At 38.8% G+C, this 26,378-nt stretch overlaps 3 protein-coding genes across 3 annotated transcripts; all 3 read right to left on the reverse strand.

Annotated features, from left to right (window-relative positions):
* Nucleotides 1-20: 20 nt before the first annotated feature.
* Nucleotides 21-7,396, reverse strand: cct6a (chaperonin containing TCP1, subunit 6A (zeta 1)). Its single transcript, XM_072445844.1, has 13 exons — nucleotides 7,147-7,396; nucleotides 6,089-6,152; nucleotides 5,678-5,812; nucleotides 3,605-3,778; nucleotides 3,054-3,157; nucleotides 2,230-2,500; nucleotides 1,883-1,965; nucleotides 1,506-1,602; nucleotides 1,286-1,433; nucleotides 896-1,029; nucleotides 708-810; nucleotides 358-430; nucleotides 21-274 (listed from the first exon to the last, which is right to left on the reverse strand). The coding sequence occupies exons 1-13, from the start codon at nucleotides 7,281-7,283 to the stop codon at nucleotides 202-204; spliced, it is 1,596 nt and encodes a 531-aa protein (XP_072301945.1). The 5' UTR covers nucleotides 7,284-7,396; the 3' UTR covers nucleotides 21-201.
* Nucleotides 7,397-9,485: 2,089 nt separating this feature from the next.
* Nucleotides 9,486-15,575, reverse strand: LOC140360589 (protein NipSnap homolog 2-like). Its single transcript, XM_072445845.1, has 10 exons — nucleotides 15,467-15,575; nucleotides 14,006-14,130; nucleotides 13,381-13,426; nucleotides 13,213-13,307; nucleotides 12,274-12,344; nucleotides 11,398-11,538; nucleotides 11,291-11,322; nucleotides 10,836-10,930; nucleotides 10,666-10,749; nucleotides 9,486-9,628 (listed from the first exon to the last, which is right to left on the reverse strand). Exons 1-10 carry the CDS (start codon nucleotides 15,550-15,552, stop codon nucleotides 9,564-9,566), a joined length of 840 nt encoding a protein of 279 aa, XP_072301946.1. The 5' UTR covers nucleotides 15,553-15,575; the 3' UTR covers nucleotides 9,486-9,563.
* Nucleotides 15,576-16,696: 1,121 nt separating this feature from the next.
* On the reverse strand, nucleotides 16,697-17,826 carry mrps17 (mitochondrial ribosomal protein S17). Its single transcript, XM_072445505.1, has 3 exons — nucleotides 17,650-17,826; nucleotides 17,319-17,474; nucleotides 16,697-17,117 (listed from the first exon to the last, which is right to left on the reverse strand). The coding sequence occupies exons 2-3, from the start codon at nucleotides 17,439-17,441 to the stop codon at nucleotides 16,800-16,802; spliced, it is 441 nt and encodes a 146-aa protein (XP_072301606.1). The 5' UTR covers nucleotides 17,442-17,474; nucleotides 17,650-17,826; the 3' UTR covers nucleotides 16,697-16,799.
* Nucleotides 17,827-26,378: the final 8,552 nt, after the last annotated feature.

Genomic DNA, 26,378 nt, shown 5'->3' on the forward strand with positions numbered 1-26,378 from the left:
GGTTCATATGTGCCAGTGCTTTTAACAAAATCTCATAAATAAACTGATCGATTCAGAGTCTTTATGAATCCAACGAACATTTATAAGTGACAGAAGATGGTCACAACAAGCCATCGCTAAGACCGGAGCGGTTCAGGAAGTGGAAACATAAACCATCAGTAAACTCACTAAGTACTGATCAAACTGCAGCTACTGTCCGATTTAACCTCGGAGTGAAGACATTCCTGCTCGCATGATCTCATCAACCAACAGGATGTTACTGGCAATGACCGTGCTGCAAAACATAAAACGTTAGTGATTAGTGAACATCATTTAAAATTGGGAACATAAATAATTTGATTAAATTTGAAATGTTACCATGAATGAAGGAGCTGCTTTTTGACACTGTAATTATCCCAAACACCTGCCTCTCCTGCCACCATGGGCTCACCTGCAAAACAAATCATTAAAGATTAGAAAATGTAGAGCGATTTGTAGAAAACACATTCCTCCGCATGTGGTTGACAAGTACTTAGGTGAAACATTACAGACAATCCTAATCTGAAATGTGTGTTCATTATAGAAAAGGAAACACCACAAAAACTATAATACTACTTTGAGTAAAATCAGAGCATCTACTTTGTAATGAGCAGGCAGAATCATACATAATGCCCATATTAACTGCAAATGACTGCACTGCCCCCAAGTGTCTATAGAAAATACTGCACCTGTGTTGAGGTCGACGCCCACGAGCTGTCCGGACTCTCTGTACTCAGTCTGTAGCTTCAGCAAAGTCTCCTGAGGGTCGTACCCAGAGTTCTGAGCCAAAACCTACCATGAAAAAGACATTTGTTTGTTAAACTGTGCAGACGCATATGGAGAAACAGTTGAGGAAAATAATTTGACTGTATTTGACCTTTGGGATAACGAGGAGGGCGTCTGCGAAGGCCTGGATCCCCAACTGTGCTCTGCCTTTGACGTTGGATTTGTGTTTCACTAAAGCATCAGCAATAGCCACTTCAAGCGCACCACCGCCCGCCACAACACAACCTACAGAGTGTGGAGCGAGAAAGGACAGTTTACTTTAGGGCAAAACCAAATGAAGCATGAATAGGATGTTAGTTGTTCTGTGCTGATCATCTGAATACATGAAGGAGAGACTGGGGCTCTCTTTATGCAGAGGAAATGAGCAGAGTCACTGTACCACAGATTTAGGACCAGAGAGGCCCACAGGAGCGGCTCTGGGTGTTCTCTGTGCCAAATACAAAGTATAAACACAAACGTCAACACCCCGTGTGATGCATACCGTCTTCGATGGCGTTCTTGACAGCACGGAGCCCATCCCTCACGGCGTCTTTGATCTGGGTCAGAGTGTGTTTGTTTGGACCTTTGAGCAGCAGCGTCACAGACCGAGGATTCCCACACTTCTCAATAAACGTGAACTTCTCCTCTCCCTGGAATAGAACCACCACACAATAAAATCTGGTTCGAGTTTCAACCTTTTCAAAAATAAATCAGATCCTCACCAATGTGTATTCATAAACGAGACCAGCGTATCCCAAACACTCTGGAGTCAGGTCTTCCACAGAGTTCATGGCGCTGCCACCACAGGCAAGAGTCAGTCTGCACCAAAAAGACAAAACGCTTCATTAAACTCCAAAAGGATTTTGGAGGATTTATTTTGCATCTGAAGACCAAAAGCGGTATGTTTAGCAATTGTTACCATTTCTGGCACGCACATATGAAAAGACCAAGAAAACACTTTTGTTGTTTAATTTTTTCCAAACGGTTTTCTTTGTTTACAGGGTCAAAATTAGGCACACATTTTTTTGCTCATTATGACCGGAACCAGCAGGTCAATTTATGCGATGGAAAAAAACTAAAATAATGGACTTGGGATCACCTTTCCATGTTCCTCCTCTTGGCTCGACGCAGAGCCACGATGCCGTCTTTAGCCAAAGCGTCCAGAGAATATGGGTCAATCCCCTACGAGAAACACAGACTTAATCAGTTTACGAACATACAACATTTGTGCACTTTGAAAAAAGGTAGACATTTTGTCCTGGTCCGCTGAATACATGTTAGAGAGACGGAACACTCCTAATGCAGAGGTACAGACCAGAGTTTCTATAGCACAGATGTTTTAGACCAGGGGCAGCCACAAAAACACCCTGGGGTGTTCACTGTGCAAAAGTGCAAGTTGTGGAGATTAAAGTTAACAAAATAATGAGCCAGACAATCCGTTTATACCTTCTGGTTAATGACGACGAAGCCCTTCTCTCCGTTGGGACACACTTTGTTTTTCAGAGCAATGATTTTCTGAACTCTGTCTTCGATGAACTTCCTCTCGGCTGCCACCAGTTTCTCTCGCTCTCCTGCACTTTTGTAGAAGAAGCCGGAGTTCACCTCAGTCTTCTCGTACTCCAGAGACACGTTACAGGTCAGAATGTAAGCATCCTCCACTCGCTTCTTCATGTCAGGATGTCGAGCGCCGTGGTCCAACACCATACCCCTGATCAACCTGCGCACAAAAGGTGAAGAGGCATTTGAAATGTGCAATTGGAGACTAAGAATGTGGGGATTACATTTAAATGCCACACACTGGGGCTGCAACAAGTCAAATGATTGTTTTTTTTACAACAAAAGACCCATAAAAAAGCCCAAAACCAATTTGATATTACAAGATAAAAAAAAAAACTTTAAAACCGAAAATAATACTCTTCAATATAACCACGTGGTCTTTTACTAGTTTGATACAGATCAAGATCATTCTAAAACAATTAAAGCACTGTCCAATTTTAATATCTGTAATTCAACTCAATCCAGAGGGGAATTAAAAAAGGCAGTTACAAGAATTAAAGTATAAATACATTTGTAAATATACATATGTATGTTTAAGTATCAATTTTTACATTATAATGTATTGATGCTGGTGTTTGAGTGTCTAGATTCAAAATAAGACCCGACATGAATGAAAAACACACGAGGCAACACATTTCAGAAGATGGTCATGTGTTTTTTCCACAATCTGTAAACAATACATTCGTTCAAAGATGAGATTTGCTGCCACTCACTGTGTGTCGCAGTCGGTCTTGTGCTTCATCTCCATGATCTCCACCATGTACAGGTCGATGGGTTCATTGGGTCGAGCGATGGCCAGCACAGCATCTACTACAGCCTGAAAACAAGACTATTTACAGTCCCAGTACGGACAAACTGAACATTAACAAATTCAAAATGTTATTTTGTCCTGGTCCGCTGAATACATGTAAGAGAGATGGAGCCCTCCTAATGCAGAGGTACAGACCAGAGTTTCTGTAGCACAGATGTTTTAGACCAGGAGCAGCCACAAAAGCACCCTGGGGTGTTCACTGTGCAGCATCAAGCATTTTGTATAGCTCTTACATAAGATTCACAGAAAATGTTATATCCATTTAACAAAAGCATGTTTTGTGGCATCATTTCAGGCAACAGGGATGACAGTAGGCACGACGATCTGGACCCAGGGCCAAAACTGACAGATGAAGCCCAACAATAACTCCCCACAAGAAGTTCAAATACATCTTTCATTGTTGCATTGGAAGGGCTCTTGTTGGTTATGTAATCGAGCAGCCTTGAGTCCTACCTCAGTCAGGAGATCGGCCAGTTCCGCATGGACCTTGGTTCTGAGTGAAGTCCGCGCCACATGAATGAGTGTTTCACGATTCATTTCCTGTGTCACTTTGACTTCATCCAAAACAGCCAGAGCCTTCTCCTTCGCCACTTCAAATCCTTCTGTGATTAATCTTGGATGTAGACCCTGTAACAGTTAAATACATCAAACACAACTTTAAAGTAGACATATTATGCATTCTTGTGGAGTTAACCAATCTTTGAAAGTGCTGATCGTCACCTTGGCATAAGCAATTTATGTTTAAAAACGTAAATTAATTTATACGTTTGGAAAACAAAAGTCAAAACATCTCCATTTCCAACCTGTATTTAGGCGTTGAATGAAGACAAAAACGACAAATCAAGTCTTTAGGCCAGTTTATTTGGTGTGCCCCCCTTTTACAAAATAAATTAAAAAAATATTAAAATGTTTATAAAGTACCGCCAACAAGGCAAAATTGCATTAAATGAAATATAAAAAGCGGTATTAAGTCAAAAGATAAGAGCGCGTGAAGCAATTTTTCGCAAAAATCCTGCTTGAGTCTGTGACGGGAGCGGGTCCGTCCCTGCGCGAGGCTCCGGGAGAGCATAAGACGCGCGCGCCCATTTCCCTGTCTGCAGCGCTGCGCTAACTCCTTTATATCGCAAATACACATTTTAAACCCGTTTACCACATTTTCTCCAGCGCGTTTTGCCGTGACTAAGGCTGGACACTTTGAAGCGTCAATTCTACCAAAGCAAAACGCGTTAAATCTACTGTTACACTCACCTGCGCACCGCGTCTGCTCCTCTGAACATGTTGGTCATGTGCGCACATTTCCAACTTTTTCAGACTTCCTATAAGTGATCTGTTCTTCTGTATCAACCTCTGTATCTACCTGCGTTGCACCAATGAAATTTCCCCATGTGGGACAATAAAGGAATCTTATCTTAACTTTGTGCCCCCCTTTGGAAAAGCTCTACGACACCTAAACAGAGAAGCTCTGCTTCAGTAATGTGTTCATAGCACATGCTACAGTAACCAAGAATTCTGCATCAATGACAAATTGTCGTGTAGTAAAATTCTGAAAGCGTGTGTCACTTTTGACAGTTTGAAACTCAAACTATTGTATTTTCACAGGATAAACAAGATAACTTGAATGTAAAATAAAGCGCTGTATTTCAGCTTCTTCCACTGTCATCTTGGAAAGAGTGGGTCGAGACTGAACTAAAACCAGACTTTCCTCACAGACAGCACAGCTTCACTTTCTGCTCTACAAGATTCAGCCAAATAGTGCTGCGGGTGTTCTGACACAATAAACATGCAGCGTAATGGGCAGAAAGCACATTTAGATCATAAAAACACACAACAGTGAGGAGTTTGCAGCTGGTGTGAAGAAGAGTGTTCATGCGTCACTGCAAATACACAAATGTAGATACATAAAAGCTCAAAATTGTCCGGCTTTACTGCGTTATGTCAATGAAACCCTAGTTTGTACAAGATGAAGTACAGAAGAATGCGTCAGCGGAGGCGGACCGTGCATGTGTCTTTACAGTCTCTACAGAGACGCAAAGTGCTGAATATTGTCCTGTTTCTGAGCTACAACCACTGAGTTTAAAGACATAAATACAAGACATTCCTATTTTGCATCTGTAAAACAGAAATATCACTTAATAGCAACAGTGATTCATGTTTTGCCTGTAAAAAGCCCCTGAATGTACCACCTGTTGCAGTGAAAACACTCAAGGCAGATTATTTTGGGATCCCGTCCATCAATACTACCAATTAAGTGTTAGTTAAGTTAAATTAAGAGTAGTGACCCAAATTTGAAAATGCTCAGAACAAGTCCAGTGACGGGTTAAGGACGACCACATAAACAGTATTAATGAAACAAGCGTGAATAAAGCTAAATAAAACTCCAGGTAATGCCCAAAGCTCAATAACTAAATTCAGCATAATATGTGTCCTTTAGAACAGGGCTCTTGACCAGTGAATAATGACAGATCTATAAGCAAATTAACTTTTACTTCTGTATACACACATTTAGAGTATTGGCAGTGGCCTCACCTCTGAAATGTACATGTCGGCTTGTTTCAGCATCTCTCCGATGATGAGCACGTTTGAAGTCGTCCCGTCTCCTGTGATGTCGTCCTGTGCCGTCGCCACTTTGGCAATGAGAGAGGCTGTTGGGTGCTGAATTTGCTGCAGAGAAAATATAAACATTAGGCTGACATAAGCAGAATATAAAGTAATGGGGTTTTTCAATAAATCATGACATGGTTTTTGTAATCTTAAAAAAGGTGCTGTAACTTTTCTATATGGTATACATTTATAAAGTGTATTTTTCTTATTAACGCTCAAAAAAGCCTCGAAAAGTTAACATTTTCAAGTAGACAGTCAGCAAGCGAACCCTCCACATTAAAAGTTTAAGTAAGAGTGTTTTAAATGATATTCAAGTTTCCCTTCGACAGCACTAACCATTTCATGTAACAGAACATTGCCATCTTTGGTGATCTTGATGTCTCCGGCCCCAGACACCAGCCTATGAACAAGACAGGACAGAAAAATAATGTAAATGACTAAACTGTCGTTTCCTATGTTAATCGAATCTGAAATCAGACTAATAACTCAGTTTGGAAGATTTTGTCGTTGATGATAAAAAGGACAAGTCGTGTATCGCGTGCTTGAACTTCCTCAATGCTGAAGTGGTGGCTTCGTTCATTTGTAATCATAATGACATATTTTAAGTGACAATGACAGTCTAGTTCAATGTTTTTAACTGTTAAAATAACATCAGAAAACACACTACGATGCTGAAAACTGGGTTGATGATTATGACGATGACTGGGCAGAGCAGCGTGGTAAAGCACTCTTTTTACATCGCAATCGTAGAATATATATATCCGTCTTAAAGTTTGAATAGGTTATTGACTTTGTTTTGAACGAATTGAATACACAACACAGTTACAGGCGCGTGCACATTGTAGACGAACAACCACGCTTCCTGTGAAAAAAGAAGCCGGTCTGGAGCTAATATTAGCCCCAATGCTAGAGAGACCATGGATTCTGTTGCCAATCGTGGCGGCCATCTTGTAATGGTAGGGATGGCACAATCAAAAAAAGTAAAGAAAATTGTTTGAATAGACATAATGGTATCATTAATGCTGTATCGGTCAATATATCTTAAATGAAGAAAAATGAATACGCACCCAAACCACCGCACTGGTCAATATTTAATTAAAATTCAACTGTATGTCAACACCAAATAGGCACAACAAGGTTGTAACGTAGTTTGCGTATTTTAGATAAAGTAGTAGTTAAAATACCCAGCACCCTCAAAATATTTAAGAGAGAAAAGTAATTAGTCCAGCACCTAATTACAGGTTCCAACACATTTTACAGTCAGAATATGGCTGCGGGCACAGGACGTTGGTTGCTATAGGTTGCCATGACGTTCAGCACTCTAGCATTATATTACTGTTAGCTTTGGTTAGCCTGTTAGCTTAGCGACGCGTGTTGCACAAAGACGCACTCACATTTTCATGGTCCCCTTCGGTCCCAGGTTACTCTTCAGCACGTCTTGGAGTCCCCGGGCCGCGCTGATGTTGACCGCCAGAGCCGCCTGGGCCCTCGCCACCTCCGCTTTCGGGTTCAAGGCTTTCACCGCAGACATGGTGACTCTACCAGCGGACTGAAGTCTAAAGTAACGCCGGTGAGGAGTGTGCAGCGCTGGGCTTAGAGGCTGAAGGGAAGAGGCGCAGCTTCCAGAAGGCTCCAACACGTGGTCTCAGGCTGCGTTTATGGAACACAGACAGAGTTGGAATTCAGAGATCTACTACAAGAGCTGTTCAATGCTGTTTCCGATGGTTTAGGTTTCCCATAATTGAACACGCTTAGTTAGTTTCACTGGACTCGACATCATCTTTTGACATTTCCTCTATCCTGTGTTACTAACATTCTCAACAAGGAATCAAATTACATTTTTTAGGCCACCTACTTCTTCTTTGGTGTATTTGTATGTTTTAGTCTTTAATCTATATAATTTATTCTTTAGACTTCATTCTTAACCTCTAACGTCCAACGTCTAAATTCCAAAACGTACAACTGCAGTATGTTGTTGTTGTTTTAAGGCGGTTGGCATCCGAATGTTGCATTACCGCCAGACTTTATTTCTCAGACTCTGTCGTAGTCCTTAAAAGTACTTCTTCCATTGCTTTGGTAGGGGGCGGTAATGCAACACATACCAACCGCCGTAAAACATCATAGAAGAATAAAGAATAGAAGTATAGAGAATAAGAGTAAAGAATGAAGTCTAAAGAACCGCCATAAACACAGAAGACTTCATTCTTTAACAATGCCATAAAAGAAAAAGAATGAAGTCTTATTCATTCTTTATGATAAAAAGAATGAACCATTATTGACTGAGTACCCACCGTGGATACCGGGCATCATGGGCGTCATACGTGTTTGTCATTCATGTCAACTGTACAGTCAGTACAGTCTGTCAGTTGCAATGGCTTCTTGTTTGTGTGAAGATTATTACGTTTTAGGATAAAGATTACCCACATTAGAAAAACTACTAAACTTCTCGTTTCCCATTTGAACTTGAAGGCATCACCAAAGACAACTCTTGATTATCTAAGAACTGGGAGTGTCCACCCGCCACTGCCCCCTAGCGGCGCAGACACGATAAGAAGAGAGTAACAATGGACCACAAATCTAGACATTCACAATATTAAGTACACAATAATTGAGAGTTTTGATCACCCAACCACAGTCACTTACCTGAAATGTACATCGCTCTGGCCAACACACTGGAGTATTTTCTCCTTTTTATGTGGCAGTTGTACACATAAATGTAATTTTGTCAGATGTTCCCAAATTGATTGATTTGCTTACTAAATTTCCTTTGCCTCCTCTAAATCCACATTAACAGCAAAACCAGCACAGTTTTCTCCCACCATGCCGTTACGACTTTTATTGACCATTTCATTTTACAGTCCGACAATAACAACAGCTTGCTTAGAGAGCCAATCACTCAAATAGAAATCATTTGAAAAACATAATCTCATTACAGCATTCAGTTGGCATTAACTGAATGCATGTCAAAGTTAAGGCCAGTGTACAGCATTACCAGATACAAAGTTACTTTTTGGTTAAAGAGGGCTCAATTAAAACGAATCTGGGACCTCCTGATAAAGGGAGATTTTGGTATCACTTGAGACTAAGCTCTTTGTGTACTAACAGCCCTGTGATGGGCTATCACATTGACATCCCATTCAAATATCTGAGTTCCCAGACTCAATTCGAAGATTGAGAATGACTCTTGGATGAGAGTTGAAACGTTTTGTTTTTCCTAAAAACAGAGTCCAGATGATACAGCTGAATCTTTTCTACAATGGAACACTCCTGGACCAATGAGTGATTACACCGACATGTTTTTAAAGAAAATTAATTTCTTAAAGAAATTACAACTGTTTTGATGTTTTGATTTGTAAACAATGGGGTCCTCTCAGACAAGCATAATGTCAACCATTTGACACAAAAAAACAAAATATTTTCTATATCAAATGAATTCTACTCTGCAAAAACAGAGTAGGTTGACCAAAAATGGTTCACAAACTAATAATTAGTGCAAACAAAATTCACATAGTATATTACTGTTAAAAAATTAAGAAATGTTACCTTAATTTATTTTATTCATCCTTTATCTAATTCCAAAATCATTAGTTGAGAATAGCAGTAGTGAAGAAAGAGCATCCCAATGTTGTTTACATACAACATCTCAGTAACAACGATCGCTGCGAGACTGCAACAGGTTCGTTTGCATGACGTCACGTTTATGTGACAGACTTCAGCTACAAAGAAACAAACATCACTGGCAGTGCACACTCCAAAGGTTGGTTGGATTCTCGACAGGCCTGATGGTTTACAGCGTCCAGATCAGCCGCAGTTACTTTAACGGAGACGACTTCATAGGGATCATTATTCTAGACTCCATGTGTTGGATCAGAGGAACTGTAGAGAGAAGCGTCAAAATGAGTTTGTAACCACTTTAATGAACAAGACTTAGAGAGCAGCTGCCATTTCAGAGTCAGGTTACAGTGACCTAATTATACCAAGTATGTATAGAACACCACTGTTTACATCTTTAAACTCTCATAAAAAATGCAAAATAGCGGCGGTCCAACCACCGCCGCTAATTTGTGTCACGTGTCTCTAAAATGTGGAAGACATCTCTCAAATATTTTCGGGACATTCAGAACAAAATATATAACTTAATTTAAGAAATAAGATAAGAAATAAGATATGCCTTTATTGGACCTCTCATATCTTAATAGGGAATGGAGGGAAGAAAATAAGTACACACAAAGTAAACACTCTTATTTACATCAGTTATATGCACATGAATATGACATTAATTGCATGTGAGTATGACGGTAATTGCACATGAATATGACGGTATTACACATGGTTAAGTTAGTCAGTATTGCAGTATTGCACGTGTTCAGGGCTAACAGTGTTTGTTATAAAGTCTGACAGCAGCAGGAAGGAAAGACCTGCGAAACCTCTCCATTTACCTCAGATTTACAGAGTTTAACGTTGACTCAGCAGAAGTCGGCAACGTTTCTCAGTCCGTGTTATTTCTATATTTTCATCGTAATCCACCATGTTTTTTTAGACACGAGCGGACAATGCGTTTGTCTGATTGGTTAATCTGCCTATCACTCCCTTTGGAAAATGGAGCGACTGGGTTGGATTCCAGACCCTTCTGCCTCCGAGCATAATGTAGGAGGGACTGGCTGGTCAGAAGGCCATTTTCATCTTTGCACTACATTTCATGTCCCAAACGCTTGTTTGGGACATGAAGTGTCAATATATTTTATATTTACTTCATTTTCAAATCTGTAAATGTGTAGTTTATGTGACAAAAAATGTTTTTTCACTTTGTTATTAAGACATATTCAGATGCTGTGATTTGTGAGATACTGTGTCAAAGTAATATCCCTTGTGGATCAGTAAAGTGGATGTAAGAATGTAAATGTGAGCTGTACCTGTGTAATAGACCACCTCGTCCCACCCCTCTCGGTGCCAGGCTGCATTTCGGATGTTTTCTCTCGACTGCAGATCCTTATATGCTGTAATCCAAATTTGAACATCTCTCTATTTGACTGAAAGAGGCATCAAACATCATCATCACACATGTATCAAACAAAGCACTTACCCCACAAGTGATGCACTTGATACAGACTGCCAATCTGCGAGAAAAAGCCTCCCACCGCCTCTTGGTTTTGCTGGCGAATGTCAATTGCACGAGCCCTGGAAAGTACAAAAACGTTACATTAAAATGGCTAACTAAAGGTTTAATTAAATATTCATAATTAATTTAACCATTAATAAAAATATGACCGTAAATTACATTAAATTACTTCCCCTAAACTCAAATCAATGTTAGGAATTGAATTTGTTATCACCATGCTCAATTACACTTTTATAATTAATAGGAAAACATATTCAGACATGCATGAGCTACAAAATACCGTTCAGTCAAATTAACCTCTGCACAATCTGTAAAACCAATAAAACAATAGTCAAGGACATAAACTTGTGCAAATACAGCTCTATGAGTCGATAACACCTGAGTAAAAACACATACGCATAACATAAATCCAAACTCACCAATAGTTTCCCCACTCAATCATGGTTCCTGGCTGAGAAAAACATCATAAAGCCATAAGACCTCAGTTCCAATGGCAAATAACTGCAAGTGAATTGTACAAAGTTACCCTGAGCTGATAAGACCGGAGCTCGTAGATGTTGGGTCCTGGGCGAGGATTGGGTTCATTCCAAAAACTAAACTCAAGAAGAAGCTGATTCCTACGAGACAGCAGCATCTTCCCACGCTCTTCTCTGTACTTTGAAAACCCCTGTAAGAACAACAGTGGCATCAACTGCGTCGTAGAGAAAGACTTTTTTGCCAACTTGATTTTGTTAGCAAAGCACTTCTTTTACTACCGTATTTTCCGGACATAAGTTGGCCGAGACTTATACTACGGAGCGACTTATATGATATCACATAACACATTATTATATAATTTTGTTCGTTATTGTCACACTGGCAACCGCAAGAGGGCGCTCTAAGCGAGAAGAAGAATCAGCACTTCCTCTACCTCCAGAGTTTGCGGAGTTGTTTAGAAGTGACAACGAGGAAGAAGAATTCAATAGATTTAGTGATTTTGGGTAATACTGATGCTTTGGTAAACTTGTTAGCATGATCTTTATGCTATAGTTATCTGAATAACTGTTAATATTTTACGTTAACATACCAGACACTTACCACAGTTCGTTGTCTATGCGTCATGTAGCTGAAGGTGTTACATTAGCATACGTACACCTATTCACCAGGTTCTTTAATGCATTTCAAGATGAAATGTCTGTTCTTGGTCTTGGATTTTATCAAATAAATTTCCCCCAAAAAATTGCCACTTATACTTCAGAAAGTCTTATATATGTTTTCTTATTCTCTATTATGCATTTTTTTGGCCGGAGCGACTTATAGTCCGGAAAATACGGTAATTTAGACATTTTTGGGTGGTTACGGTCATTTGTTTTGCCAAATGGGGATTCTTTGTGCTGTGGACCTAATCTGTACCACCCGTTACCTCATTCAGTCTGAGCTTGTTCATGACTTCGGTGAGAGCTGGGTATCCTCCCCGATATCTCCACAGGTGAACTGGAATAGAAGCAGCAGAAGAGCCAACAATAATAAGATAAGATAACCTTTATTTGTCCCACAATGGGGAAATTCTAGTGTTGCAACACAGATTAGGTACAGAAGTAAATAATTTTAAAAAAACATCTTGTAAAAACACTCTTGTAGAAAAAATTCTTATACTTATACTCAAAATAATAACACTCTTATTTACAGCTGTTAATAATGCAGCCCTCTCTATATCATTGTATGTTTATGAATTAAAAGGAATCGTTTGGCTGTAACGTTACAAATTAAATCGCACAAAGCTACATTTAAACTCAGAGAAATAAACTCTAATATAGCGACAAGGAATCAGTACATTTGAGCTTTTTGGTTTGTGTAAGCCATAGTTTCTCTTTGTTTGATTTGAGTTTATATAAGCAAAAGTCTGCTATTCTAAACATATATCAGCATGAGGCAGAGCTGCAACTTTTATATTAGTCAAACAATTATTTAGTTATTAAGTTCAGTATTTATTTATTTTTATTAATAGGGACTAAAAACACTTTGATGCTTTCTATTCTATTTTGAGATTTTTAAATACATGACTGAAGGCTTCTAGATAGACAATATTTACAAAAAAAGTGATGGAAAATGTATTTGATTTTTTTCATCATCCTAATTTAATGCCTTTGTGATAAAAGTGTTATTCTTGTGTGAGTTTGAGAATTGCTATAGTACAAATAACGAGTATGATCATCAAACTTTAATGATTATTCTAATAGTTGACTAACCTTAGGCCTACACGTGTATTCTGGAGGGCATAAATCTCAACGCACGTGAGCTGTTAAGAGGCTAATCTTGCCTTGCGCACACAATTGACACATTTGTTTTGTGGGTCTCGTACCTGCCTGATCCTGCTCGCCGTACCAGGTGTTCCAGGTCCCCACTAGCTCACAGGGCAACTCCGGGTCAGCGTGGATCGAGGGCAGCACTTGTTCACTACGGACAAATAAAACGGTCACGTAAAAGGGACGTACACACGCTTAACACGAGCAAATGAGGTGTTCCTTACCAAAGTCCATTGTACTCATCAAGGCACTCTGGCTTGACATTATGAACTGGATGATGAAAGGACAAAGAATTTGGTTACTGTGTGAAACAGATGAGATTACAAAATGGTATGAACATTAGGGACGAACGTTTTTAGAAAAATATCTGTAAAGCTGTGAATACAAATTGACTTGCGGCGTTACGTTTGGATGTTGTTCACATTTAAACATGTCCCTAAGAGTTAATATCAAGACTAAAATATAAACTCCAAAACGAATACAAGAATGTCCTGCATTTTTTAGATAATAGGACAGGATACTTTGTTGTTTGCAAAGGGAAATATGTTACTTAATAATTGCAGAATTACAACCATTTAAATAGATATTTTTATTCGATAGCGGTATACCTTGCAGCCCTTATGTTCATATTTATAACTATTAATGTATCTATATTGAACATTTTAATAGTAATAGTTTAATAATAGTAATTTACTGCAGTTAGTTTTGTTGCCATATGTTGCACCTTAATGCCAAAGCAAGTTTAGTTTTTTATTCCGGTTCATTGGCAATGGCAATAAACCCCTTTCTGATTGATTCTTCTCATTCTGATTTCAGATAACAAGTCAAGATCCAAAAGTGGCTGCATACACTGTATTTTGTACAGATTGTTGACTTCCATCTTGGAGAGCAGTTGGGCGTGAGCATCTTTCCTGGGGTCAACTTTTCTCACAAAAAGAGACTTGAACCAACTGTCAGTGGAGCCAGAGATGCCCCTGAAACACACAACAAGGGCCTGTCACAATCACAACGTTTGCACTGCGATACAATATATTGCTGCAAAGAAATCATGATAAACAATAACAGGGAAACTACTTTATTCTAGAAACACAATAAAGCAGGTGATTCCCAGTAAATTCCTTTTTTAAATGTACATCATTGTTTAAGAAAAAATAACACGAGCTGCAGTAAATAAATGAAACACTTACATAGTTAATTTGTTCATTAATTACAGCGCAAATCTTGAAAAGGAAAAAGGAAAAACAACATACGATAAATAATGAGCCCTAAAAATTCATATTGAATGATAAGTCAATGAAGTAATTATAGTGAGAGATATGTGGTTTTCTCTGTATCTTTAGTTTTACTACTAACGGAAACTTTATACTAACTATTTACGACAATCCCTTTGGTTTAGTTTCAACTAAGACTAAGCCGCTACAGGCAGCACAATAAATACTACTGTCTACAAGGCCTTTGGGCAGCTTTCTCATGACGTGTAGAAAATGAGGAATAATGCTGCTTGTTGCACGGTACATTTACATGGCCAGTCAAATCTAAAAACTAGAATCAGATAACTTAATGATTAGAGCAGATTTGTGTTGTGTTTGCAAGAGAAAACGTGAATATGTTTCAATTAGTAGAGTAAATGTAGTATTTGGAAGACAAAGAATAATTAACTTTAAAATGATGTTAAACTTGAACAAGTCTTTGCCACATTATTTTGCCATTTTTTATAATGTTTCTTGTCAAGTCCTGCAAAGATGTGAACAATCACAAAGAAATCAGATTATGATCAGATTTGTGGAGTGCATGTAAACATAGCCACTCGAAGGAAAACGTGTCACACAGTTCACAATCAAAACAAACGTATAACGTGGAAATGTAAAATAACCCAAATCCCAAACAGTTTAAACTTAAAGGTGGATACAGGGAGTGTTGTGTAAATGCACCGACAGGTCAAATCACATGCTGCTGATCAGAGTTTGGGGACATTTTGACCTTCAAGTTTAAATAGAATTGTGTGTCTGTTTACAACGCCACAACTACACATTCATATACAAAACTATAAACATAGCACTGCTCAACGTGTTATTCACTCGTGTCAAGGCACAATAATCCAGTATGACAACCGCAATGTTTGACTATCTTTATAGATTTATTCTGCGGCTAAAGTTAACATTACATTTCACTGGACACATAACACCGTAACTTTAAGGTTAGCTTAGCCACATAGCATAAAGTACTTTACATGGTTGCTGTGCGCAGGAAACACATATCTCATCTCGTATTTTCCTCTGGAGAGTACTCGGACAATACACAAGTCTTTACCTTGTGACTGTAGTGATTTGTCCGTTCGCCACAAGCAGATTTCTTGTGTGTTTCAGGCCGCAGCAGGCTCTCTGAAGGACCGCCATCTGAGGCGCAGCGTGTCAACAGAACATACGGCTGGGATTAGAGATGGGTCACGTGACGCCGCGGCCTCTCGGCTTGTACCGGGTCTAATGAGTTAGGGTTTGACTTTAAAAGGTTAAAAATGTAATTACCCTTATCACAACGTTGTAGTCAATGAAATCTTGCAATAGTTAAACATTCATTCATTCAACAGATGTCTGTGGCTGACTGGTGTTGCATCCGGTTTGGGAGCAGGAGAACGTCAGATCAGCAGATCAGGCTTTAATGTTGTAATGTGACATAATTTGTTGTTGTGGAAGCATGTAAAGAAACACCTAGAAGTCTGGCAGTAATGTAACACTTGAATACCAACCTCCATAAAACACCAAAGAAGAAGACTTAAGTCTAAAGAATAAAGTAATAAGCGCCAAAGAAGAAGATAGTCTAAAGAATAAAGTCTTCTTCTTCTTCTTTGGTGTTTAATGGCGATTATAAAGTCTAAAGTCTAAGACGTACAACTACGGTGGGTGGCAGTAATGTAACAGCCGCCATAAAATACCAAAGAAGTAGATATGTATTTTGTGTATTGGTGTTTTCTCAATAACATTTGGTTTGTCACCGTATCTTATGCATTACATTTCTAGACCACAGGAGGGCGCAGTGGAGCAAATGAATCACATTTGGAGGCATCGACTCCTATGATACGATTGGCTAAAGCCCAAAATGGTTCACTGGGCTTCATTTGGCCATCAGACATAATTGATCATGTGGTACTTCGTTCTTGTAAAAGTTGTCTCCAATTCGATATCTTTTCCAAGGGTCGAACAAAAATTGTCATAATCTGTATAAGGGAAACTATTTGGACTTTTGCAGAGTAACCTTTACCTGACCAGCCAGTCCCTCCCACATTAACTGTCAGAACATGTTGGGAATGAGTAACCTAACAAAGTAAAGAATGCATTATCAATTCCCACAATTTATCTATTGTTGAATGTTCCTTTTACTGCTGGTGATAAGTGGCATAGCAATTAGGAACTTACAATAAAATATATTTTTACTAGGGGAAAAAACGTCTTAAAAATGTTTCCTATAACATCAAAATGAGACCCACCAATACCCATTCATTAAAAAAAGATAATTTTAAAACTAAAGGCAATAAAATTGCAGGTTTTCTTAGTATCCACTTTGTTTATTCACATATAACTATGACATCAATTAGTTTAATCACCAGAAAATATCGGCAATTCCTTCTTGAAAACAGTCCTGTTCTTTAAGTTGTTGTTGTTGTTAAAGTTTCAGTTCCACTAAAGGAGGCAGAAATGTTCAGTTTGTTCAGTTTGTCTGATAAAGTCGTCTCCTCCAGGACAGTTTGTGTAGGTTCTGGCAGAGGCTCCACAAACTCTGCTCCTGCCACTCGTTTCCCCGTCAAAGGATCCACGACTCTGCCCACTTTGTACACGACCTCCACCAGCTCATGTTTCACGTGTTTGGACCTGGGCTCAGGAAGAGCTTTGAGGAGGACAATATCTCCCTCAGTGCACTGCTGCAGGGCATCGTGTGCAAAGTAGGTCTTCCTCTTGTTGTAGTACTGCCAAAAGATAAATAAAGGGGTGTTTGATTGGACTAAATAAAAGAGAGCGGGGACACGCATTTTATTTGCTCTACACATTTTTGTCCCACTTTGCATTCCTTGCAATAAAGCTAAACCATAAACACCTATTTGATGACAACGTCCAAATCGGTCAAACATAGTCATAACATTTTATTGAATTCAAGTTAAAAGATTTACCTTGAGCAGATAAGGGTCCAGCGACAGTCTGGTGACTCTAACCTTCGCTGTCTTTATCATTTTAGTCCCTATAACTCTTCCAATGATCCATGTGGCTTGAACCGCAGACTTTTTCACAGACATCTTCAAAGATTCATGCAGCAGTTCTGGACGCGGCTAAAACGGAAATAAAGACATTCATAATTTTTACTATGGCATTAAGGAAGCATCACAGTGTGTCAATTATAAAAACAGAAAAAAAGCTAGTTCTATTTAAGGACGTAAACAAAACAAAAGTGTACGGTTACTAGCATCATTACGGCTAACGTTAGCCGTGCACTGCAAGACTAACCTTAGAAACACCAAATAAGAAGAAGATAACTGTTTGTGGTGCTTGTAACGCTTTAACCCAGACACAAGATCGATGCAAATATGTCCAGAATGAACTTATATAAGAGAAATAACAGAAGGTCAAACGCGAAGCGCATCCTCCATGCTGCTCAGAGTGACATGTTTAGATGACGTACTACGGCAAACCACGAGAGACAAATCCACGGTACAAGAAAAAGCGCACGGGTTACGCTCAGGTGAAGTTACAAAACTACGTAGCGGTATTTAAAACTTAAAAACACAAGCAGTATAATAACCAAAAAGGTTTAATAAGTACATGATCTTTTACGTGACATGGTGCATACTTTTTCCCTATTATTTAGCCCCTAGTTGGTTTTATTTTTCAGATAAGATAACGTTTATTTGTCCCACAATAATTCCAGTGCTGCAACATAGATTAGAAACAGGAGAGGAATAATACACATTTACATAAAAATATACTTAAATCAGAATACATATATTTGAATCTAGTATAAATGTAAATATGCAGGGGACATATTCTGCTAAATCAACTTTTATGAGCTTTTAAACATGCTATAATAAACATGCTCCATCATCATCACTTACACAAAGAATGATTTATGCATGTCTGTTTAATCCTTAATGGTCCTGCTTTTTTAAGACTTGAGTGCTCATAAAATATCTGTTACCACCGACCCCCTATCTCCGCCCACATATCCTGCTATTATCTGTAAAAATGAATATGTTGAGTCATACACATAGGGTTAAAAAAATAAGTATGCAAATCAGTATACAATCTTCAAAAATAAAAAACAATGAAAATCTGCTACTTGCAACGGCGAAATTTCCCTATCAAGAGGTGGGCTTCTCAGCAATGGAGTTTTTAAATGTTTAAATGTTAAAAGCTATGGACAAATTTTCTATATTGTAAGCTGTTGGATCAATATCGCTGTTTGCAATGAACAAAATGTAAAAATGTGATCTACTTATGTAGCATAGTCTTTTTTAATGATTCTTATGTATTTTCAAACAATGCTAAAATATATAAAAGTATCTTTATATAATTTTGTGACATCCATTAACTTATAGCCTAGGTCTACATTAATTATTTATTTTTGTATTTTTTTTCCAAAATTCTAATAAAAATGCATGACTCACTGCAACAGTCTTAAAATTGAATAGCAAAGGGTGCGGTCAAATAAAACCATCTGTATCTGTACATTCCTGCTTTTATACCCATTATACAGTACAGCCCTTTAAATCTCTTTACAATGAAGGACATTTTGCACAAATTAATTCATTATGAGTGCATTCAAACAGTGGTAGCCCTGAGCGGCCCTCGCTGTTGTTCTCAACCACAGTTGGACCAATCTGGACTTAATCAAGACCATGTTGTAGTAAAGCTCAGATCAGGGCCTGTGTTTTCCATTTAAGGCAGTGCAAGGCTGGTACTCTTCTGCCAAAATCACATTGGCCAAACTTAGCCTGTTTCATACAAAAACACTGAGACAATTCACAAAGTCCCAATTGTTTTGTATTTTGCTTGCTCAAAATAGTTACCCAAAAGTAATCAATTATGTGAAATCAAAGTTGCATGTTTCAACCTTAGACAGTTCTAGATATCCTGTACTTTCTTTAGGGCTGTAAATCTCGAAAGAAAGATGTTGCGTGGGTTTTTACATTCAAGAATGCTGTTTCTTAGTACTTTTCTGCACGCAGTTGTTATTTTGTGAACTCCTGTGAGCTTGTGGTCTTGTTAGTGCAGATTGAGTCAGATTTTAGCTTTGCCAACTAACTATGGACAGGGCATGTTTTTACTCAATAAAAATGTCTTTAGTTGAATACAGGCCTTTTTTTCCATTAAGCCGGGCCCTCAATTACAAGTAACACAGTGTTTACCTAAAGAAAATGCATATTTATGGAGTAGACGAGATAGTTCCGTATCGTCTCTAAATAATCATGTGAAAAAGTGACATAACTCATCAACTGATAGAACACACACACACACATCCACGCACGCACGCGCACACACACACACATGCACACACACACACACATGCACGCACACACACACGCACACACACACACACACACACACATACACTCGCACGCACACACACTTGTTTGATGTGACAAAACACTCTTGAGAATCACCAAATCAGGCCATTGATTCATATTGTAACTTATAGCTCCCCCGATAGACATTTGTTAACAGTTTGCAATTTATTTGATTTGATTAGTTGTACATGCCTGTAAGACTGGCTAATTAAATGTGCTTTTGTGGCCAGTGCATGGGGTTCATTTGATTGGGAAAAGTAAGCAGCAACGACAAAATGACGTGGCTTACTTTTCAATATTTACTTTTGTTAAGGTGCACTATGAAACTAAGACAGTGCAAACAAATAGATTAACAAGGCAAGAGTAATATCAAGAAACTCCTCCCTGAGGGCCGGGCTTACGCATCTCAGAGTAGCTTAAAATCTGACCTCTCAGACCAGATCAGCAGGTTGAGAATGACTTGCAGATGAAAGTCGAAAGGTCTTGATCTCAAAACAGTGTCCAGATGACTACACTTGAACCCTTTTCTACAAAAGGTACTCTGTAAATATTCTCGTGGAGGGTATGCCACCTGATTGTCTTCATGAAGATGTCATTTAATGTTTAAATATGAGCTATCCCAGGCCCTCATATAGAGAGAACAAATGTCAGGAAGGACTTCAGTGGCAAAAATTAGTTCATATGTGAATTACTGCACAATAGGAAGGGGATTTGCTGTGGCAGCATTGAAAGGCAAGAGCCAAAAGGAAAAAGGTTAAGTGATTGTCCGACATGATTTTCCCTGTGGCACTTTGATTACTGTAAAACAGGAACTCTCTTCCTGTTTTTGTTTGTGAAATGTATCAGTAAAGGGTTTTTAAATGTTGTAGGTCATTGAGAATGTTCTTGAAGTCAAAAGTTGAACTCGTGATAGCGTTGAAGAAGCGAGGAAGGGAGAGGCATGGCCGACAGGAAAAAAGTAGGGCAGCGCTAACATAACACGGCCGTTAGTCATTACTGGGAAGCTAATCTCTTCATAGTGGACGGCTGAAAGGTGAATAAATGTGTTCCCCTTTTTGGGCCACAGCCAATACTCTGCACGTTGTTAAAAGATGGTTATCATTTGAGGCCTGTTTGTCTCTTTTTCCAGGCTTTTGTTTCACTCGTTGCTTGCTCTGGACAGAGAGTTCACTCATCAGGCATCAACAATATTCAGCTAGATGTTGTTTTTGATTTCACAACCGTTATAGTCAAGTAAAATTGATATTGCGTAAGATTGTTAATTCATTGTTAATGTTTATCTTATAATTCATGACTTTTACAATAAATCATTAACCATTATATTTCACATTAGCAGTGCTTGAATGGACAAGGTGAGCATTATTTGAGTAATCCACAACTCATTACGTCCTGTCTTTTGCTTTGCCTTGTGTCACATATTATAAAGTTGCTACAAGTTCTAACGGCTGCATTGGTGTTGCAGTTTAAATTATAAATGAATAGGGACTGTTTATTCCTTACTCCTTATCCATGCAAATAAATACAAGGTTAGACAGTGATGTATTTACTCTGGTGTGGACCGGTCTGCTTCTCTGCTCTGACAGACGTGAAACTATTACATCAAATGTGGGTGTAAAGAGAACACTTGTGTAGAATATGTGTCAACACAACTTTATATAAAAAGACTTAAACTTATGACTGATTGGCCTGTCTGAGTTTGAAAAACATGTGTTGTAAATTTGACCAAAACACATGAATGACTTGGGGCAAACAGATCAAGATTCTTTCCTGAGTTGAAATATTTTGTGAGGACTTTTCTCCATTCAAAAGATGTAATATTTTTATTTGAATTGCCTAATTGCTTGAAACCATGAATAGAGGATACACAAAAATCATCATCACGCATGGAATCATTTAGAAACTTAAGGTTAAACATCATGTACCAATTATTCATCAACTTTCATTAATCGTCAAGCAAAAATGTTGTTTGACCCTTTGATACGATGATCCTGAACACACAATATTAATTATGTGACAATAAAAAACAACCCTCAAACCCACACTACGAATACACAATAAAGACATTGGATGGTGTCTATTTTAGAAGTTGGCACATAATTAAAAGAATAATACGGTGGTAAAAAAAAGATGTCTTCCTGAACACTAATCAACACTAAAATTATTTTAAAAGTTTAGAAGATGAAATACAAATTCAACAAGCATTGTTGTTGGGGGGAAAAAACATAAATAGGACAGAATTAAAAACTTTTCCTGAGTACTTTCCTTTAGTATCGAAATAGAGTTTGACATTTCAGTATCGTGACAACTTTGTGTGTGACAGGATTAAACATATGCCACTTGTCAATGGCTGGCTTCTGCATGAGTAAACGTAGTCACACATAATATAATAGATCCATGAGTCACACAAAGCCATACAGTGCACAGACCAACTCTTTCTGTTAAACATGCTACAGTCCAGTGCATCAGTGTGTCCTAAACTGTGCCTGACGTGGAAAGTGTGACAGTCTACCCAGTTGTGTCACCATTACTCTACCGAGTCTTTAATGTCCTTCCATGAACACATATACTGTATACAATGTTCAGTGCAACAGCTCATAACAATGTGGTATGAGTTTGTGCATTGAATGAAACAGGCACAGCAAGAGGGATAGGAGATATTCCCCGAACACTGACATCAGCTCTTCCTGTCTCGGCTCACTGACCTCTGACCTCTGCAGTACAAGCTGAAAGAGAAAACTCCCTTCAAAAGAGCATCACGACACTGCAGGAAGCTGTGTTCAGACCACAGTGTCAAACTGACAGTGGGTGCATTTGAGTTTCAAAGGGGTGCAAAGATGATACTCTTCAATTAAGTGTTATTATTTAACGTATCTGAAATGAGGGTGCAAACACTTTTAAATGAGGTTGGAATGCACCTTTTTGCACCCCTGCCTGGACATGCGTACATGTTGAGTTGAGTTCCCCGGTGTTGCTCTTCTCTTGGTCCGATGGTAGACCAGGTTGAGTGGCTTTGGTGTATTTACTTTACAAAGTCTAAAACGAAGGCCATCGGTGCCGTGTCGGCCCCAAAAAAGATTCAGCTTTGTCCAACTTTTCTGCGGCCGACGCTCAAACGCCCTGGACGTGCTGCTTCCAACGCTCAAAATGCGGGAATTGCGCAGCAAAAATGCTCAAAATGCGTTGCAAAATATTGTAACCTGAACGATTTGATGCAGCGGTGTGAATTGGTGTTTATTGGAGCACTGGGAGGGACTGATGAGGTGGTTGAGTGTGAGATGTGTCCCAAAGCGCTGCATTGTGGGGCCCACTGCTCCTGACTGGTTCCACTGGTTGAAGGATGGGTCAGATGCAGAGAATGATTTTCTCTCACGTTACCAGGGATTAATAATGCATAATAAGTGTAAAGTAAAATAGAATAGAACATTATAAGTTAGAAGCTCAAAAAGTATATTTAACACAATGCAACTCCTTAATAAAAAAGGGCCATGATTTACTATCCAAAGATGGATCTTTTGCGTGGACCAATATCACCATAATTAACCATTAGTCTGATAAGAAGTGAGAGGAGAATCCCAATAATTAACAGTGAAAGTCAAACATGGCTTAATCCTGGAAATCCTCTGACATTTCCCACAGAAGAGTGACCTCAGTGTTTGGCCCGAGTCACAGGGACCCCTGCAGATAACAACGCTATCTCTGAACTGTTGATGAAAAGACAACTTCTTGTCTCTATGGGCTTTTTACAGCACATGCCAAAGACCAGAGGTAGTGGGTTAGATCTTTGTGGCCTGTACCTTGTTGGCTCAAATGTCTTCTGTGAACCATCTGCTGTTGTGGAATTTAAACACATTTGTGGAGTTGTAAGCTTCATTGAATGCTTTTAGTTTTTAGTCTTGGCCTAGTTCCACGTTTGTTAAACAGAGCACCTGGACTGAAGTCTAGAGTCTAGACCATGGACATGTGCACTGCTTGTAGCCTTCACCAACACACCTGATACTTGCAAAATGCTGCGGAGATGCAATTGCCATTGAGACCATGTATGGCTCTACAACACAAGAGAGAAATTACATGGATGTTCTGTTGTTTATCTTTAAATTGGCGCCCAGTCGATGGGTTTTATAATAGCAATTTCTGCAATTTGCTGATTTCGACCTCTTTCATTTGGGATTTGATTGCAATGTATCTTGCGGTCCTAGATTGTACATAGAATTAATTTTACTTACTTTACATTTAATAACAAAATCAAAACAAAAAGTGCTACATACAAAGAAAGCCATGCAATAAAGATAAAACTACCAGTAAATGTATAAACCACATTGGTTGCCTATAAAAAGGACTAAAACATGGATTCATGGACATATTGACAGGTGCCCAAAGTAATGTCTGTGCATGATTAATGGCATTGGCCAGACTGCTCTGATAATCTATAAAAAGATTACAGTAACTTCATTAGTTTTATTTTCTCATGTTTGCCTCAAAGCTGTTCATAGTTTCAGCATTAGTGTCATGGTCGTTGCTGCCAAAAAGTATACACTCAATATTTATGTCATGCGTTCTGATTGTGCCTAGCTCTATGTATGGTCAGGCTGAGGCAGGTATGAGCCACAAGCCTGAACTTCAGCTGCCAAAAGGGAGAGTGGCAGTTCGCGCCAATTGTCTCACGTCGTTTTCTTGTCAGTTCGTCTGTGAATGCATGTGATTACCTTCTCCTGTTACATTCTGGACCCAGTTCAAACTCCAGACTGGTGTTGGTCATAGCCAAGGCGCGCAAAGTCACTCCATATGTTTGACGCACTAGCTTTAGAGTTGTTTTTAAAAGGTAATGTCCGCAGTCAGGTGTGGTGAAAGCTATTGGAGGGTGATTAATGTAATTTTAGGCATCTGACGTAATTTTGTTTCTAAAAATGCTAAAGGGAAATCAGGATTATGATTGCATTCTAGCTCACTTGCAGTCCTGTTTAGAACTATTGTTGGCAGTTTGCTCTTTTTCTAATTACCCATTTTATGTAGAGTTGGCCTTGCAATTTTGTGCTGCGATTAATTGCCCATTTTATAATGAATTAGAGACAATATTTACAGACAGACCACCGCGAAGGCGCTTGCTAGTTTACAAAGTGATACTAACACACATTTCACCCCATAAAAACCTACTATTTGTCATACAACGGACCACCAGTTTTTATAACAACAAGTATAAAATAAAAACACGTATACCTAAAATAAATGACTAGTGTCATACTTGTTTGTCGACTGCTATTACTCATTATTTCCCATTCTTACAGGGTTGGTGTTGTATTTTATTTCCAGGGAGTAAAAGAACGGTTTCCTATGTTTTCAGCTTTTCCCATTAGTGCTTAGTGAAAAACGTCTGTTGAAATAAAATCCACCGCTGAGGTTTGACTGATAATATAATAGATCCATGGGTTTGGCGCGTTCTGAAAAAAATGCCACTGAAACAACACCACACTGAGAGGAAATGATTTGACTGAGATCATGATGTAAATTGTGGATCCCATGCAAAGACGCCCTGGAGAGATTTTTTGATAAAGCTAGCCTTTTAAGTTGTAATGTTTAACTAATTATATTTTATTCCATTGTTGCCGTGCAAAGTCAATAAAGAGATCTGTAAACATTAGTACATGGCCAGAGGAAGGGAAGACAAGACATGTCGGGTGATGTCAAACCTGGGCACAAAGCATCTTAAAGCAGCAGAAAAGGTAATGAGTCACAGTACGTGGTTAAGGATTTAGTGCTTAAGGAAAGTATCTGCAAAATGCAATAATATGGAGAAAATATCGCACAGCTGTGGTAGATGCGAGTCAGACATAGTCAACATGTACTTGTGATTTGTAGATAAGAAATTTCACATCTAAGAAAATATTTGGTTTACCCCCAGATATAAACCAGGTCTAAAACTATATCAGGCCTGATCTAGGGCTGAAGTAGGTCTGAAATGGGACTACTCAATTGCTATACAAGTATTAAACTAGTAGTACAAGGAATAGGAGGAGACAAATAGGAAATAAATGATAAATTTACTCTAAATTAAACAAATATTTGAACAGCAGAAGAATCCGCAAAGCCCCTGAACGTACCACAGATTGAGAACCACTGATGCAGATAAAAGTATACTGATTCACCATGTGATCACGACACAGGATAACATTGAGTCTGAACTGATTTTAGTTGTCTTTGCAGCTTCGAGGGGATGGATTTTGTAATCATATATTCCCTTTGTTAACAATAGGATTGTGTTGACATCACTTGACCGACTTTGTTTAAATCACAACAAAATTATCTTGACAGCAATGTTTGGATCATAACCTCATAAATATCATAAAAATTTGACAGACGACAAATGTGTGTTACCAATATATTAGCTCATAACACTCAGATCACCACAAAATTACTTTTCAAAGCATTTCAAAACCAAATCTTGTGACTTCGTCATTCTTTTCCATGGACTGTGCATGGACTGTGTTTGCATAACATAAAACATACCCTTGTTCTCCTACTGCACAATTCCAGGAAAACATGCACCAGGGCGTTCCAGCTTGTGTGTTGTCTATGACAGGCCACAGTGGGGGGTTCTCTCTGTGGGACAGGGCTTTCGCCCTTCAACCAAACGCCCCAGACTTAATCAAACACACGGAGGTCTGGTGTTATCTTATT

This window comes from Eucyclogobius newberryi, unplaced genomic scaffold, assembly GCF_026437365.1.
Source record: "Eucyclogobius newberryi isolate DKJ021-1_F unplaced genomic scaffold, fEucNew1.0.hap1 SCAF_15, whole genome shotgun sequence".
Classification (NCBI taxonomy): domain Eukaryota; kingdom Metazoa; phylum Chordata; class Actinopteri; order Gobiiformes; family Gobiidae; genus Eucyclogobius; species Eucyclogobius newberryi.